A 17360-nucleotide genomic window follows, 5' to 3' on the forward strand; every position below is an offset into this window, starting at 1 on the left:
TGCAAATGCATATGCACATGCCGACTTATATTTTTACAATCAAAGGGATCACACCATAAACCTGTACTATTACATTTTATCTACTTATTTATTTCCCTTATTACTTTTTTTCCCCCCAAGAACATTACTCCAGAACTTTCCTCTTGAAGATGACAGGAATACAGGCTTGAGCGTGCCGTGGAATTTTCAGTGTGTTACAAAAATACCATTCCTAGGGCCAGGAATTCGGTTTCAGCAGCCTGGAGACTCATGCTACTCACTGAGCAACCGAACAAATGATCAAAATAACAGAAACTCAACTCAATGGCTCTGTTAATGGTCCGCATGTGAAAGTACAGATGTTGACACGGCAGTCATGCCCAGAGATGCAACGCAGCTCCACTCTGCCTCCCAGAGACGCCGGGTGATGGGGAACCTACAGCCTCACAAAGCTGTGGAGTGGCTCACACTGCAGGGGGCGGGGAACGTTTCCTTAGGGGCCTAAGCACATCTGAGGGTCTGGAGGCAGGTGTGGATAGCACAGTCCCTATGACAACATAACTTGGAAACTGCAAAGTGAAAAACTTACTATTGTTTTCATCATGCAAACACAGCGAAGCTACACAGAATCGCATTGGCTGGGGAAGAGTTCTCCACAGCAGACCGGCGTGAGACTGGGGGTTCTGAACCCGACTACAGCTGCCACCTGCACAGCCTCTGGAGGCGGCTTAGGAAAGGGACGTAAGCCGATGGGTGAAACCTGGTTGGAGCCCAGAGGTTGCACTGGAGCCCCTGGCCGGGATGAAACCCTGGCGCCTAGCAGGGGATTACGCAAGGGCTTTTCAGCCACTGCACAGCCCCCGGGTGGTAGCCTGATTTTCCTACCTCGTATTTCATGCCACGGAAAAGGCGACAGAGGAGCGAAACCAAAGGAAAACGGCGTTTGACCGGCACCACGTTGGTGAACAACCTCTGACAGAGGCTTTAAATTAAGATCCTGTGGTCCAACATTCTAAAGCCATAAATCAGCCTGAAAGCCAGACGCAGAGAGGTGGGAGGAAGCTTCCCCAGGGGCAGAGCGCATGATGAACCTGACCTCACACCGCTGGGGATCCCGCAACTGCGGAAATGTGGAGGGGGGGCCATCTCGGGAGGGGTGGGGACTGCGGTTTGGGGGCCGTCTGTCTGGGAGTCCCTGGAGGCTGTTCTGAAATGCTTACAGCAGCGTCCATAGAGGCTGCACCAAGTTCAATGGCGAACAAAAACCATACAAATGAGGAAGCTCACTAATTTGGAAAAAATGGGGGCTGACTTGGAACTAGAGAGAAGGATAAAAGGTTACTCCCCTTTTATTTGTTTGTTTGCTTGCTTATTACTTTACGACAGTCCCTACAAGTCTGGGTGCCCCTCTAGGAGAGAGACAGGAAAGGTTTGTCATAATAGCACTAGCAGTTTGTCTTCCAACGGAGAGAAAATCTCCTTTAAAACCATCCTTAAACTAATAATAGTCAAAGCAAACATTCCGTGAGCAGCATGTGCCCGTTGACAAACCGGGGGCTTTCCTTGCCTCGTCTCTTCATCTGTGTGAGGGGGACATTATCCTTATGGCCGTTTTGTAGACAGAGAAGATGAGCTTCGGAGAGACCCATGAACTTTCCCAAGTTCACTCAGGCTGGGAAGAGGAGGGCTGGGGTTCTAGTCGAGGGCTTCCGAGAATCAAGCCTGTCTTGTTAACCTCTGGACGGTCCTGCCTCTCATCATTGGCTCTTGGAGAAAAATATGTTTATTTTTATAGTGTGGAGTTTTCCCAGGTCAATCTCTTTGCAAGCGACCCCGAATTGCTGCATCCAAACACATACTTGCTCATTCTACACAGCACAGCTTCTTCCGGAATAATTTTCTCGGCTTTGGCACACTAGGGATCTTACACCCGAGTGTTTTTCCCTCTTTGCCTCGGAGCTGGAAAACTTAAAGCCAAATTGATGCCTCGCCTGCCATTACAGAGGAGTGAGCACCAAGAGCTGACATCCATTTGAGTGTTTTCCGTGCGCCGCGCTTGGTACTGGCACTTGCACTAACTCACTTGAAGCGCATCACCAGCCTCTAAGACGGGTGTTCTCATTATCCCCGCTGAGCGGAGGAGGGCCCGGGAACACAGACTGGCTGGGTGGTTTTCTCAAGCTCATACCAGCAGGAGGTGGCAGAGCTGGGGTTCGCCCAGGCAGTCTGACCCTAGGCTCTGCTCCTTACCTCTGCAATATTGTCTCTCACCGGCATAGACAGGCCAGTCTGATTTTATTGTAACCTGTGTTCTTCTTTTATTTGGTGTGGCAGGTTGTTACAAAATGGTCCCTAAATCCTCCGCTAATCCCCAATCTTGATTGTGCCCAGAGTTGATCCTTTTGTTCTGGGAACCTTTTCTCCTTTATCATCTTTTGCTTTTTTTTTTTTTTTCTCCTTTACTTTTTAAATTAGGTAATTAGGTCACACAATGAATTGCACCTCCTCGTATCTGGCCCTGTGTAACCCCTCCATGTTTGTTGACTCTGATTTGCTCTGATCAATGGAAAGGGCAGAGGTGACAGTGTGTGGCCTTCATTCCAGGCCTTTAGAGGCCTTGGAGCTTCCACTCTCACTTTCTTGGAAGCCACCTTGAGACCATCACCTAAGGAAGCCAGTCTAACCCCTGGAGGATGAAAGGCCACAGAGGAGAGCCAACGGGGCTCAGCCTCGGCCAGTACCAACTGCCACGCAAGGGAATGAGGTCATCTTGGCCATTCCAGCCCAGCTGACCCTCCAGCTGGATGGGTCCCAGAGTGAGTTCAGGTAGAACCAGCCAGGGAACCACCCAGCCAACCCACAGAAGCATTAGAAAGAACACATTTTTATTTAAGGCATTAACTTTTGTAGCTGCTTGTTAAACAGCAACAGATAACTGAAACACTAGACTTGCTCAACTCTTTATCAATTTACCTCATCTTTTTGTAGGCCTCTCAGACCCTTCAGCCAATCAATCAATCGACCAACTATTCCTACAGTGTTTCTCCAGAGGTCATCCAAATACTAATCACTATGTAGCAAGGATGAATGGAAGAAATTGGAAATATCATCAAGAGAAAAGACGTGTCATCAGAGACCAAGGCTAAGATCATCCACACCCGCGTATTCCCAATTGCCATGCACAGATGAGAAAGTCGGACAGAGAAGAAGACCAATAGGAAAAAAATTTATTCATAAGAAATATGCTTAACTTTATGAACACCCTGGACCAGCAGAAAGATGAACAAGTGGGTCCTAGAGCAACTTAAGCCTGAAACATCTCTGGAAACAAAAATGACAAAACTGAAGCTGTCCTACTTTAGACACATCATGAGAAGGCAGGGTTCTTTGGAAAAGACAATGATGCTGGGAAAATAGAAGACCGAGCATGAGAAATTGACTCCATAAAGGAAGCCATTGGCTTGAATCGATAGCAGCTGAGCAGGGCAGGCGAGGACAGGACATTATAGACATCGCTCAGTCATAGGGTGGCCAGGAGTCAGAGCTGACTCACTTTCTCACACACACACACACACACACACACACACACACACAACACACACTCCAAGGAATGTGAGCTCATTCTGTCTCTGAGGACCCAGAAGCCAGTCCCAGCCTTGGAGCCATTTTCACCCCCTACCCTCTGAGTCCCCACCCAAATGAATCTTACAATTTCCAACTGTCAGTTTCCCTAGATACCAAGAGGTCACCTTAGAGAATGCAAGGCAAGGAATCTATGTCAGGGGTCTCTTCATGGGCCTGGGTCAAAGAGGGCGCTCCCCAGAAGAGAACACTACTGTCCTAAACTATTCCATTTCCACTTAGGAGGCTTCGAGGAAGTATGACAAGGTTAGAAGGTCTGGCCTGATAACTGAGAATGCATCAGGACTCTCTGTAAACACTTGAAAGACATAAACAGCAGGAGAGAGGGAACAGTCAGGGCTGCCCAGAGAGCCTGGGCTACCAGCCACACATTCTTGCACACTCATGCGCACCCACCCCTAGAATCCAATCCCAGGTGATGGAGAGAAGAAGGGAGAGCCAGGTTTCACTCACAAACTCTGATGGCCTAAAAGAAGAAATGCAACGGAAAAGCGTCCTGTGGGAGACATGAGAACATGGGCCAGCCATTGCCACAGAAAACACACCATGCTCTGTACCAGCGATTTCACCAAGTACCCGAGCACAGCAGGACTGAAGTGGGTGGGAGAGGGCAGGGAGGGGACGGGAGAGAGAGACTGGGCTGAACCACACGAGCACAAACCCTGTCTGCAGGCCCAGGGCACAGGGCACAGGTTCTTACGTGTCCGGCCAAGACGGGATAAGCATGGAGAACAGCTCTGTTTGCTCTGGCCAGCCCAGGCCTCTGTGCCTCTCAATTATTCGTGGTAATTAGCAGCAAAGGGGAGTGTGGACGACCTAAATCCTCCGCTAATCCCCAATCTTGATTGTGCCCAGAGCTGATCCTTTTGTTCTGGGAATCTTTTCTCCTTTATCACCTTTTGCTTTTTTTTCTCCTTTACTTTTTTAAAAGAAAAATGGCCAACAAACCTAAACATCACAAGATCCTAGTTTCAGGTCCTTGGGCTGGTCTTTCTTTCTGATTGCTGCCTTCCAGAGGAGGAGCTGCTGAAGGAGTGAGCAGACGGAAAAGCTGAGGTGCTGGGTAACCCAGCATCCACGTAGCAGGTACAGGTGAGTCAGTCATGTAGAGAAGAGCAGGGGAACCGCATGGTGATGGAGGCGGCACAGTGATGAGTGGAGACAGAAGAAAGCAGTCAGAGGTCAATAGCAGTTAGGCTCTCTAGAGAAACAGAACTAATAGAAGAAATATATATGGAGAGAGAGAGAGAGAGAGAGAGAGAGAGAGAGAGAGAGAGAGAGAGAGATTTATTTTAAGGAATTGGCTCAGGTCTGAAATCTGTAGGGCAGGTTAGAAATTCAAGCAAGAGTGATGGTACAGTCTTGAGTCCAAAATCAATAGGTCAGGTCAGCAGGCTGGAAACTCAGACAGAGTCTGCAGACAGAAGTCCTCCTCCTTCAGGAAATCTCGGTTTGTTCTCTTCAACTGATTGCATGAGGCCCCGCCATGTTATAGAGGGTCAACTGCTTCACTTAAAGTCAACGGATTTTAAGTGTTAATCGCATCTAAAAAATACCTTCACAGCCACATCGGGACCAGTGTTTGAGCAAACTGCGCGCTGCACCCTAGCCGAGTTGACACATACAGTTGACCATCACAAGGTCCATATGAAAACTGAGACAAAGCCCAATCTTACAGAAAGCCAGACACAGAAGGACCAAGAAGGATTGTGGCCGTAGAAACATGCACTGGGAAGGTGCCTCGATGAGTGACACGATCTTTCCAGAGAAAGGATCGGAAGCTCTCTTCCTGGTAAGGCTCAGCTGGTGATGAAGGGCAGCTGTCAGACCACTCTGACCGAGAGCTGCTTACACCTGAGAAAAGGGGAGTGGGGAGCTGAGGGCATGGGGGACAAGGTCCTGAGAGAGGAGGGTGCTCACAGGGAGGATGCAGAGAAGGTCGGGGATCTTCGTGGACTGGTTCTCACACAGACTGGTACTGGGGGGGTGCTGGCACCATGTCCGGCTTGTAACACATAGCAAGAAAAAAGAACTGGCCACATGATATTAACCTACCCTCCTTCCTCCATGCCTGCAGGCCCCAACCCAGAGGGCAGTCTCCTGCGTTGAGTCTAAGACTATCTGCTCCCCTCATGGCCACCTTACCCCTGGTACTGTGACCTGCCAGACTGTAAGCTCCTGAGAGCAGGGGCTCGGTCGCATCCTTCCTCATCCTTCACCACCCCCATCCTGGGCCCCCGGCTCCCTTTTCATAGCTGAACCATGGAACCTCAGGTTTAAGGGACCCACAAAGAGTATTTAGTCCTAAAACCTCTCCATTGCTTGGATCCTGCGGTGCCATCCCCAGCCACAGAATTCTGTTCCAGCCTGACCTTCAGGGATGGGACCACCCACTGCTGAGTGATTGCCCATCAGTGGGGACGAGGCCACAGAGGCTGAAAGAAGAATATCTGTCCCTTTGACTCATCTTGGGAAATGATACACTCCACCCTCAGACTATCAAGTTCTGGATTTTCTTAGGTGGAAAAATCAATAAAAAGTTACCCGCTTGAAAAATGAGAGGAGCTTATTTATGTTTCATTGCAAAAGGAATCCATCCCACCAGCCAAGAATATTCAGAAAAACACTAGCACTGTGTCGCCTACAATTACCCCAAAACCCCTTCAAATACCTCACAGCCACTTAGCTTCTTATCAAAAATGAATGAAATGCTGAACAATAACCCAAAATAACAAATTGTGTGTTTAGAAAAACCACCTTCCCTAAACCACAACATGAAATTCCAGAGGCGTAAGAAATCGCGTGGCTCCTGGTCAGAATTCCCTGGGCCGGTGCGAGGGATGGTGCAGGGGATCTGGCTGAGGAGGGGACAGCAGAGACAAAGGGAGGGTGGAACTAAGTCTGAAGGCACTGACTCCTATTCTTTTTTTTAAATATATTTTTATTGATTTCAGAGAGGAAGGAAAAAGGAGAGAGAGATAGAAACATCAACGATCAGAGAGAATCACTGATCGGCTGCCTCCTGCAAGCCCCACACTGGGGATCGAGCCTGCAACCCAGGGCATGTGCCCCAACCTGGGAATCAAACTGTGACCTCCTGGTTCATAGGTAGATGCTCAACCACTGAGCCATGCCGGCTGGGCCTGACTGCTGCTCCTGAAAGGCCCCCAGGGAGGAGATGCTACTGGAGGCCGAGTCTTTGGGAGGGATTTAGTAACATCACCGAGCAGGCCCTTTTGGGGTTTTTTGCCACACAGAGTTCTAGTATTTAAGGTTTCAAGCCAACTATGCAAAGAAGTTATTTTTCTTACTTGTGGACTTTGCACTTTTCACAGGAGGTCTAAGTGGCCCCAGAGGACCATTTTTCTGAGCACCATTCGCTGGGCTGGTTCTGCTCTCTTACTGTGGGCTCTCCGTCACATCCAGCACTGAGCTGCCACTCGGCCGTCGCCAGTTCCTGAGCCTCACGGTCATCCAGGGGCTCCAAGAACCCCACAAAGAGAAGGGAAACCCAGAGAGAATCACTCAGGGCTCCCTTTGGAGCAGAGGGCAGATGATAGGCCCGGAGACACCCAGAGGAGAGTCTGGCCAGGGCAGGGAAGGAGCAGACGTGCTGACACAGAACTAAGTCAACCCCTGAAATCGTGCTCAGATGAGTATCAAGTAGGGGTGGGGTGGGGAGAATAGAAACAGAATATGCACACATTCAAAACGGTCACCTCTTCCATGGGAATAAGTTTCCCCATCTCATTTCATCTAAAGTCCTATTCCCCATAGAGTAGACAACCAAATGAAGTGAAAACGATAACATCATCTCCCAATCTTGACCTACAATGGAACCTTGGACCACTTCCCTGAAGGAGGGCCACCCTTCTGATGGACTAACCGGCTGAGAGAAGAGATGTTCTGTAGCTCCGGTCCAGAAGAGTGGGGGTGTTGTGAAACCTCAGCAGGATGGCTACTTCCAAAGGCCAGAGGGAACTCATGGCAGTCAGAGGAAAGGGGTTCCAGGAACGAAGCGGGTAGGTGGGGCTATCTGACTTCCTTGGCAAGGCTGAAAGCAAGAGTAAGTGCCTACTACCTTGCTCCTGTACATGCCTCCCCAGGCCCTGCACGTGGAAGGTTCTGTCACTGTTTCATGGAAGTCAACCATAGTTAGAATAGAGACAGTATAGCATGAAGGTCAAGACATGGGCTTTGGGAGATGAATGGATTAAAAAGTTGTGGTACATCTACACCATGGAGAATACTATGCAGCTGTAAATAGAAGGATCTCTTACTCTTTGAGACAGCATGGAGGGACCTGGAGAGTATTATGCTAAGTGAAATAAGCCAATCAGAGAAAGACAAGTATCACATGATCTCACTTATATGTGGAATCTGATGAACAAAATAAACTGATGAACAAAAAAGATCCAGAGACATTGAAGCATGCAACAGACTGATGTATTTCAGAGGGAAGTGGGGGTGGGGGTGGGAAGAGATTAACGAATAAACTTATATGCATATATACATAGCTCATGGACAGACAATAGTGCGGAGAAGGCCTGGGGAGGGGACAGGAGCTGGGTGGAGGAGGTCAATGGGGGAATATTGGGGGAAAACTGTAACACTTTCAACAATAAAGATAAGCTTAAAAAAAAAGACATAGTCTTTGGGGTCAGAAGGATCCGCCTCTACCACTTTTAGCCCTGTGACCTTGGGTAGTTAACTTAGCTCTTTAAGTCCCTGGTTTCTTACCTGTATAACAGAGTAACAACAGCACACGCCTCATAGCGTCATTGTGAGGACTAAATGTAATCGTGTAAGTAAAGTGTTTAACCTGGCACCAGAGTTGATAAACGGTAGATTGTTAGCTGGTCTGTAGTGTCCACAGCAAATATGGAGTAAACCCAGACTTCCTGACCCATCCCAGTGATGGCCGGTCCCCTCCCTGGACTGCAGGGGCTGACCACAGGCAGGCTGTGGGACAGCCTGCTCCGGGTGCAGGCAGCAAAGGGCCACTGTAGGCAAATTAAAAAAGTAATTCAACTGAGAATCAGTCTGCTTTTTATGTCACCATGCAGCAACTCAAAACAATGTCTGTGATAGTATAATCCCCCGACTGAGGTGGACTGCCCCTCCTTAAGGCACACGGACAGCTCCTTCCCGAGATGGGCCTTATAGTTCTCCATGGGCCCCTCAGCACCAAGCAGAGGACGTGACACATAGATGTCGATGGGCCTCTGACCCTGGGAAAGGCCCTTAACTAGCGTGGGCTCCTTCTTCTCATTTAAGACGAAGCAGTGGTGCCAGATGGGACCCCTCTCATGGCTCAGCGTCAGGTACGATCCCCACAGCTCAGGGGCCCGCGAGCACCGAGAAGGGCCTGATGTTGGGCTAGGCTGCTAGGGGCCTTCAGGTTCTCCCTCGTACCTCGTACTGCCCCCCACGCTCATGGGTGTGGCCCAACCTGCTGTGGCTCAGAGGCCCCACCTGCAGAACAAATGAGCAGAGCCCACCCCACACCCGGCGCTGGCTGAGAGCACTGCTCACAGCGTGTGTGCAGCGGGCTCTGGAAATCAGGCTTGTGGCTGGGATGAAGGTGAGGAGGTGTGAGGGAAAATTACACACCATCACCCTAAGCAATTTCTCTCTGTGGAACCTAAAATGGCCATGCATGGTGCACCATCGGAGTGAAAGCAAACAAGCTATAAATTCTACCGAAGATATTTCTTCTGGGATGAACTGTCCCAATATAGCAAAAAACAACACTTTTCCCCCAAAGCACCACTGAATCACATCCACCCGGATTTTAGAAAAGGCTCCATCTCCGTTGACTCATGCCATTAAGTGGGCTCATGTGACCCTCCCACCAAAAGAAAATAAGTGTGGTTTTGCAACGAGAAGTGGCAAGTTGTCTTCTTTCGAGTTCTTCTCAGTAACTCGTTGACCTTGACCTGAGAAGCTCTGTCCCTTAAGGACAAGAGTTAGTCAATAAAAATGCAGGCGAGAAGGAAGCAGGGGCACAAGCCAAAAGGGGAGACGGGAGAGAGGTTTTTTAATTTGTCCAAATAAAGTATCATAACTTCACTCTTCATGCCCTAAACCACTAATGCCGCCTGGGAATGTGTTTATAAACTCTGTACCCTGCCTACTTCCAAAGCCGCTTGACAAACACTGAATGAGGACCCTCAGACCAAAGCAGAGACCATCGCTGACTTCTAGCAAACTGAAAGGAGTCAATTACACTCCCCGGCAGGACCTTTGCTTTCTGTTTTTTTTAGCAACAGAGGCCAAAGAAAAACACAGGGACACGTGGTTTTGCTATCAACACCAAAAAGCATACAAACTCACCTACAGAAAAAACAGCACCTTTGCTGGTCGAGCAAGTTCCAGAGGCCGGATCATACCCCCACATCCCACCCACTATACCTCTGTGTTCCAAGCAAACAACGTGGGGTGAAGACCCAAGGCAGCCAGAAAATCTAGTTTTAAAACAAGTAAGGATGGACCATGGGGTAGGCTCTCTGGGGCCTCCAACCGTGTTTATGGCTCCTCTCTGCAAATGGAAAGAGGCCTTTGTTGCCACAGAGAAAGCCGTAGGGATGCTCGCCCGTCCCAACTCTGTTCCATTGGCCGTGACTGACTGAGGCACCTGCATAGATAGACGGGCCGACGTCCAGAAGGCCAGTCAGAGAAGTAAACATCAAGGGTTTGTTTTTATATAGATATTTTAAATGCACACAAGCCCAGACCCGTCCTCGGCTGCTAACGTTAGTGGATTACTCATTCTTCCTTCCAATCACGTCATGTGCAAGGTTCCAGGTGGCTGCGGGGTATTTGCTTACAACGGCTACCGCTGGTTTCCCTGAGAGCTGTTTATTTTTCCAGGCCTCAGGTCATTACATCACCCGCGGTTTCTGGGCAGGCCAAGAGTGCTGGTTTGGGGGTGGGGGGAATCAGTCAGGAGGTGCAGTTGCCTCAGTGACCCCAAGTCCCAATCATAGCGGCAGCTCTCCGGGCAGGAACTTCCAGGTGAGGAGGAACAATCCCAAATGTGGCCAAAGGGCCCTCAGCAGGCCCAGAGGAGCAAGGCTCCAACACGGGCAAGTAAGCGCAGGATGCTGCGGACGGCTTGTCTGGTGACATGGGTGAGGAGGTAGGCACACTCACTCATGTATGAAGAGACAGGGGGCCATTTTCCAGGCAGAACATATAAGAAATGCATTTTCATCTGCATCCCCGCTGATGGCAGTCTCTGGAGGCAGTTACCACGAGCTGCTGCCCAGGTCTGCCAGGCAAAGAGGCAAGGCAGGAAAGACGTGGTCTTTTTAGATTTCACGCAGGGGGCCAGGTTCTAGGGCCTTCTTGAAGCCCCAGATCAGATCATGAAAGAAGTTAACGAGAAAAGATGGAGATAAAGGAAAGAAAGAGATGGAGAAGGAGAAAGGGCAGGTAAGTGACCCCACCAGAGGCTACAGAGGCAGCCACTGGGACCTGGGACCGAGGGAAGGGGCCAATGTGCTGCACAAAGAGAAGGGTTAAGGCTCAAAGACCATATTTCCTGGGAGAGAGCATTTTTTCAGAGAAGAAAGCATAGACGTTTCCCATACCAAGAAAATAAAAAGGAAAGAAAAGACTTTTATAAATCACGGTTGTAGCCAAATGTCCACAAACAGTAAAATTAGAAGCAGTGGGGTATGGGATGAAGAATGAGACGAAGCCTAGTTTTTGTCATTTCTTTAATCTCTCTACGCTCTTCTATAAAATGTAGATGACTTTTAAAAATTGTTTTAATTCTAGTTATATTAAGAAATTCCTTGGTAGCTAGCTCCCAAAACAAAAAACCCAGCAAGCATTCCTATTTTCTTATAAAAAGTAGAACAGAGTCTCTGGCCAACACTCATGCATGAGACGATGCCCACTCTTGAGTTCTAGGTGTCAGCCGGCCAGGTACATGGTCTTGCTAAACGCAAGCACCCCTGGTGTGAGAATCAGAGAGAAGTCCAACGAGGCAAACCTGTCAACGCTGGACCTGCCAAGTCCTCAGAAGGCGACACTGACCATGGTGAATACACGACAAAGCCTTAAAAACAAGGACCAACACCTCCGGGAGGAGTGAAGGAGACAGGCTAAGTCTGCAGGCATACGTGTCATGTTATTGCAAAACTGCGGCTGCCCAGTGGAACCTCTCCAACATCAACAGTCCCCAGGCCAGAAAACAAACCTGGCGTCACAGGGTCTGAGTGTGAAAGACGGACGTTTGGGGTGTAAAAGAAACTGGGATGGCCTCTTCGCCTCTGAGACCCAGAGCTGAGAAAAGCGCTCGCTCAGTCGGTTCTGAGTCCCATTCCAACCTCCCCAGAGTTGTGGGCCAAAGAGTCCTGGAAGCCAGAATCTTTCAGCAAACTCTACCGGGAAACTGTCTCAGGGGCTGGACCCAGAGGTTCCAGTCCATAACAGAGCCAGCTGCCCAGACACGAGGTGCCATTAAGGTATATCTGACTTCTCATCAAACCAAGTGAGAGAATCTGAAAAGTGGCAAGCACAGCCCTGCCAGTGTGGCTCCGTGGTTGAACGTCGACCTATGAACCAGGAGGTCACGGTTTGATTCCCGATCAGGATACATATCCAGATTGCAGACTTGATCCCCAGTAGGGGGAGTGCAGAAGGCAGTTGATCAATGATTCTCTCTCATCATTGATGTGTGTGTGTTTTTTAAAAAAATATGTTTTTATTAATTTCAGAGAGGAAGGGAGAAGGAGAGAGAGATAGAAACGTCAATGATGAGAGAGAATCATTGATTGGCTGCCTCCTGCACTTCCCACACTGGGGATCGAGCCTACAACCCGGGCATGTGCCCTGACTGGGTATCAAATTGTGACCTCCTGGTTCATAGGGTCGATGCTCAACCACTGAGCCATGCCAGCTGGGCTCGTCATTGATGTTTTTATCTCTCTCTCCCTCTCCCTTCCTTTCTGAAATTAATTAAAAAATACTTTTTAAAAGTGGCTAGCACAATACATAAAGATATTCCATCAAGAGTAGCTACTGCTTTTCTCTCTCCCCCAACATCCTACCCTATACCCTAACCTTACAGACATAACCTTGCAGATAAAACTGGGCCAACCAGTGAAAAAATCAAAGTGGTTGGGTCACCCTAACAAAAGGAAGGTGATTATACCTGCTTGGCAATCATTTCTCCATACTCATGGCCCCATACTCATCCAACTGGAAACCATATAGAAGTAGGAATGGAAAGCAGAACTTATGGAAGCAGACAGCATCTGCTGACTTGGCATTGCCACTTGACTGCATGCAGAGAATACAACTCAAGAAGACAGGCCCTCTGTTCCCAAGGGCATGTGCTTTCCGCCAGCCCCACCACTTGCTAGCTGTGTCTCAGGACAAGTTACTGTCTCTCTCTCTCTACCTCTGACCTGTAAGATGGGGACAATAACAGCACTTATCTCATCGAGTTGTGGTAAAGCTCAAATGGGATAACACATGTGACGTCCTTCAGGACCAGACACGGACGAGCTCTGATGACAGCGATGACTCCAGTTTTACTGAGGATGATGATCTTGCCTCCTCCATCCTTCCCCAAAGCAATCAAACACCTTGAGCTAGCTTCTTTAATAGATATATCAGATAGCCAATAAAGCCCTGGTCCTCACAGAGTTTAATCTAGGTAGAAAGATTAACCACTTGCAGATGAAAATGAAGCAATTCATGGAAGCCGTTGCTAAATGTCAAATAAGTGTTCCAGGCAAAAGGTGCTATATAACTTCAGAGACAGCACACTCTCATATAAACCGCCTGGTCACAGAATTAAGCCTTGTACTGGGGCTTTGCAGAGCTGCTGGGGGCTTAGGGACTGGGAGACAATTTGCAGATGTCACTCCCAGGTGCCTCAAGCACCAAAACCACTTCTCTTTGACTTATGCTATTTGCCTAACAGTGAGGGGGAGTGGAGAAGGCCCTAAGTAGAGGCTTCCTAATAGATGCTTTTGCTTCAGGTGACAATCACAAATTCCTGACTGAAGAATTCTCACTACAAGCAGCATCATTAATATTCCTGTTTTTTCCTACCAGTAATGATGATAATAACCAATACATGTACTTGCAATATATCACACACTTACTATTGATCACTTAGCCAGGTATCAGTCAAGTATCACACAAATGTTACCTCAGTTTAACCACAGTTCTTTGAGGGAAAGATCCAGATGAGAACTGAGGCTCAAGGGGATGATTGGACTTGGCTGAGTCACACACTAAGTATTGGAGCTGAAAAGTGAACTCTCCTGGTTGGTGTGGCTCAGTGGATTCAGTGTCGACCCGTGCACCAAGAAGTCTTGTTTGATTCCCAATCAGGACACATGCCTGGGTTGCAGCTCAATCCCCAATAGGGGATGTGCAGGAGGTAGCCTATCAATGTTTCTCTCTCATCAATGTTTTTCTCTCTTTCCCTCTCTCTTTAAAAATTCAATAAAAAACATATTTTAAAAAGTGAACCCCAGATTTCACTGATTCCCCAAAGCCTGTGCTTTAACTAGAGCCCTGTTTTATCAAAGAATCTGGCCCACAGGCGTTCACATGGTCTCCTTTCCACCCACCATCCCACAGCAACTCCAGCTTTTACCAAATGGAACCAGACACATGCTGAGGTACTGGCCTGCCCAAGTCACAGAGGAATCAACCAATGCTGCACTGATTCACCTCATAGTCTAACTCACTCCACGCATGCTAGTGCCCACATTACCACCTTTAGGACAGAGCTAAAGGGGGTCAAAGACAGCACACTCATGAATTATTGGCCATATAAAACTCTGTCTGCCAGTTGAAAAGGATGTAACTTTTGTCTATACTCCTTGCTATCTACAAGAAAAAAGATGATATGGCTAAATTCAACAGGCAGGCATAAATTATGCCAAATGGCATTTCTCACAATAAAGCCTTTGGTTAAAAGAAGGATGATTCCCTCTGATAAGAGATATGGATTGGGTCTGATAATACATTTCCTGTTGATGGACATCTGATCTTTACTAACGGTAAATAAACCTTATTGACTTTGGCCTTCATTGATGGTAAATGAACTCTACAAATTTGATTATCACCTTTCTACAAGGGGTTCAGCCAGTACCAAAACCTGACTACTCACAAGTTTCTCAAAAGATCAGACTAGAAAAGATACAACCAGAAGCATTTATTCAGAGCCTTAAAAACCACACAGAACCAAGGCTCTTGAGACTTGAAGTACCACTGCTCTATGTCCAACCATTCTTCTTTCAAATACAGAAAGTCAATTAAAATATTAAAACATAGAGCCAAAAGGTTGGGGTTTTTTTAGCTAAAAGTGTCAACTGCTCATGAAAGAGGATCCCTGAGATAATAATTGAAGACGATTAAAGATGGAAGGGATTATCTCATCTAGTCTCATTCTACAGCTGTAGAAACTGAAGACCAGAAAGGGTAAATAACATGTGCAAGCCTACCCAGTAGGTAGTCATGGGGTAACCATGGGGCAACCATGGGCTATCAGGTAAGCATATAATCCAAGGCAGATTATTTACCTGAATTTCTTACATTGGTGTTGTTCAGTTTGGAGTCCTTGATTACCAAGTGCTTAATCCATAGAGTGGGAGCTGTGATTTCTGAAAGAAAAAAAAAAGGAGAGAGAAAATGAAGTCTAGGCAAAGAGAGCTTGTACATTGGACTGTAAACTCCCAGGCTTCTTAATAGCTTTTTTAAAGCCTGAGGCATTGAGACTTGACTATCTGCCTCGTCTGCCCTTTGTCCCAAAACCTCTCCCTTCCTTGCTGTGGAAGCTCCTCTCCCTATCAGTTCGTAGGAGCCAAGCAAGGGCTCCTGTTCCGGGAGGCAGAGTGGTCAGCGTCCAGAAGCACTGAGCCACTCCATCCAGGAATAAAAATATTATCCCAGGAGGTGAGGAATCTGGGCCAAGCCAAGTCTCTTTCAGCTGCTTCCCTGGAAGAACTTAAAGGGGATAAGTCAACAAACGAACACCAAACAAACCACAAAGGCCATTTTGGAGGAAACGGCTGAGCCACAACGGATTTTAGGTGCTGAGCCTCTGCTGCATGTGGGAAAGAGAGCAAAGGGCTGGTGTGTGCTTCATGCCCTATCCAATGGTTCCTCATTGAACAGAGGCTGACCCCCATCCAGAGAGCGCGGGGGTGCTTCTCGGCCCTCCAGGGCTTGGGTCACCCAGTGGACAGATGACCATGAAAACACTGTAGAGTGACAAGTGGGGGCACTGGGGAGGTCTCCCAAGCTGGCATGGTCTCCATTCTCCACCCAATCCCCAAGGGTCCCAGGCTTGCCTCTGATAAAGGACCTTTGAGGATCACAGAAGCATTGAAACTTCCAGGCATGAACACAAATATGTCCCATGAAATGATCAGTTGCAAAGGACAGTTCATGCTAGGGACATCCTTAGCCATAGTACCCAACAGTGACATGATTTCTTTTATTCCTCTGTCTCACTGTCCAGGCTCATGATCCAGCCTGCATACACTCACTGAAAGCTGCTAAAAGGTTGCTGTACATTGCACCAAGAGCTGAACCTAGCTGTCAGACTCGGCACTGTGCCGAGCGTCCTGCTCCTCCTCGTGGGAACCTGGAGTACTTAGCAAAGCACTCTGAAGAATATAGGCCCTGAGCACCTCAAACTCAAATCGAGGCCAGCCTTCTGCACCCCAAGCTCTTCCTAAACACCCCTTATACCTCCAGGGACATCTATTTTGCCACCAGCCACAACTATTTCTCTTGACCTAGAATTTCTCCTCTCTCAATTGTCTTGACTCAACTCTCATGATCCCTACAAATTAACCAAACCAGCTCCACTAACCTGTCCCTTTCCTTACTATACCCCATCCCCACAATACTCCCTCCCTTGTCCATGCTGGTCCCCTGCCTGGAATGCCCTAATTCTTCCTCCCCACCTTCAAGATCCAGCTCAAGTCCCTCCCATCTCCTCGCAGAATCTCTCCCCAGACCATTGTGACCTCTTCCTTCCATACATTTCTACTACAATTATAACTGAGACCACGTAATTTAACACACAAAGCCCTCCAGGGGTTGCCACTGTCTTTAGAGTGGGGCTTCATCTGCTCTATTTCTCCTTCGTCCCCCAGAGGCTGAGCACGAAGCTGGGCCCAGGGCAGGAGCTTCTCGGTGCTGGTTCATTTACTGAGGGGACGGTGCCGGCCTGACTGTCTTTCTCCACTGTGGCTCCTCAGTCTTGGCAGCTCCCAGGGTCCGTGCAGGCTGTGTTATTGCTGGCCATCAGCAGCCAGGCAGGAAGCCTGGCGAGCACAGAGGGCCTTTCCAGAAGTGGCGAGTGTACCAGTTCCTGGGAGGGTTTGCATTTGTGTAAAAGGTCAAAACAACCCAGCGTACACTAGTAAAAATTACAATTTGAAAAGGAAATAATAATGATAATGCTTAAACAAACATCCGAAGGAAAGTCCTACCTTCCCCAAATCTGAAACCGGGGCAGGGAATGGGAGTCGGAAGTAATACCAGAGCTTACCGTCCCCATCGAACACCGGCTGCGTCTCCATCGTGGGCGTCGGCTTAGACCCGTCATCTGAATTGAGGGTTAAAAAGAATCGAAAAGAGACTACCATTATTGAGGTAAATACTATCTACTCTCCAGCACTGTTGAATGGTTTGGGTTTGCACATGGCCCGGCCAAGTCCCAATGAAGAGACCAGAGAGAAAGAAAAGAA

The 17360-nt window shown here is 48.2% G+C and overlaps 1 protein-coding gene across 1 annotated transcript in view; it reads right to left on the reverse strand.

Annotated features, from left to right (window-relative positions):
• The window catches only part of SMOC1 (SPARC related modular calcium binding 1), a 135672-nt gene that overhangs the window by 17200 nt on the left and 101112 nt on the right, over window positions 1–17360 (reverse strand). Inside the window, exons 6-7 of the mRNA XM_054715470.1 lie at window positions 17162–17218; window positions 15180–15260 (exon numbers count right to left, since the gene is read on the reverse strand). Of these exons, the coding sequence (XP_054571445.1) occupies window positions 15180–15260; window positions 17162–17218 (138 nt within the window). The remainder of the gene's footprint in view (window positions 1–15179; window positions 15261–17161; window positions 17219–17360) is intronic.

Source organism: Eptesicus fuscus, chromosome 5 (genome assembly GCF_027574615.1).
Source record: "Eptesicus fuscus isolate TK198812 chromosome 5, DD_ASM_mEF_20220401, whole genome shotgun sequence".
In the NCBI taxonomy this organism is placed as follows: Eukaryota; Metazoa; Chordata; class Mammalia; order Chiroptera; family Vespertilionidae; genus Eptesicus; species Eptesicus fuscus.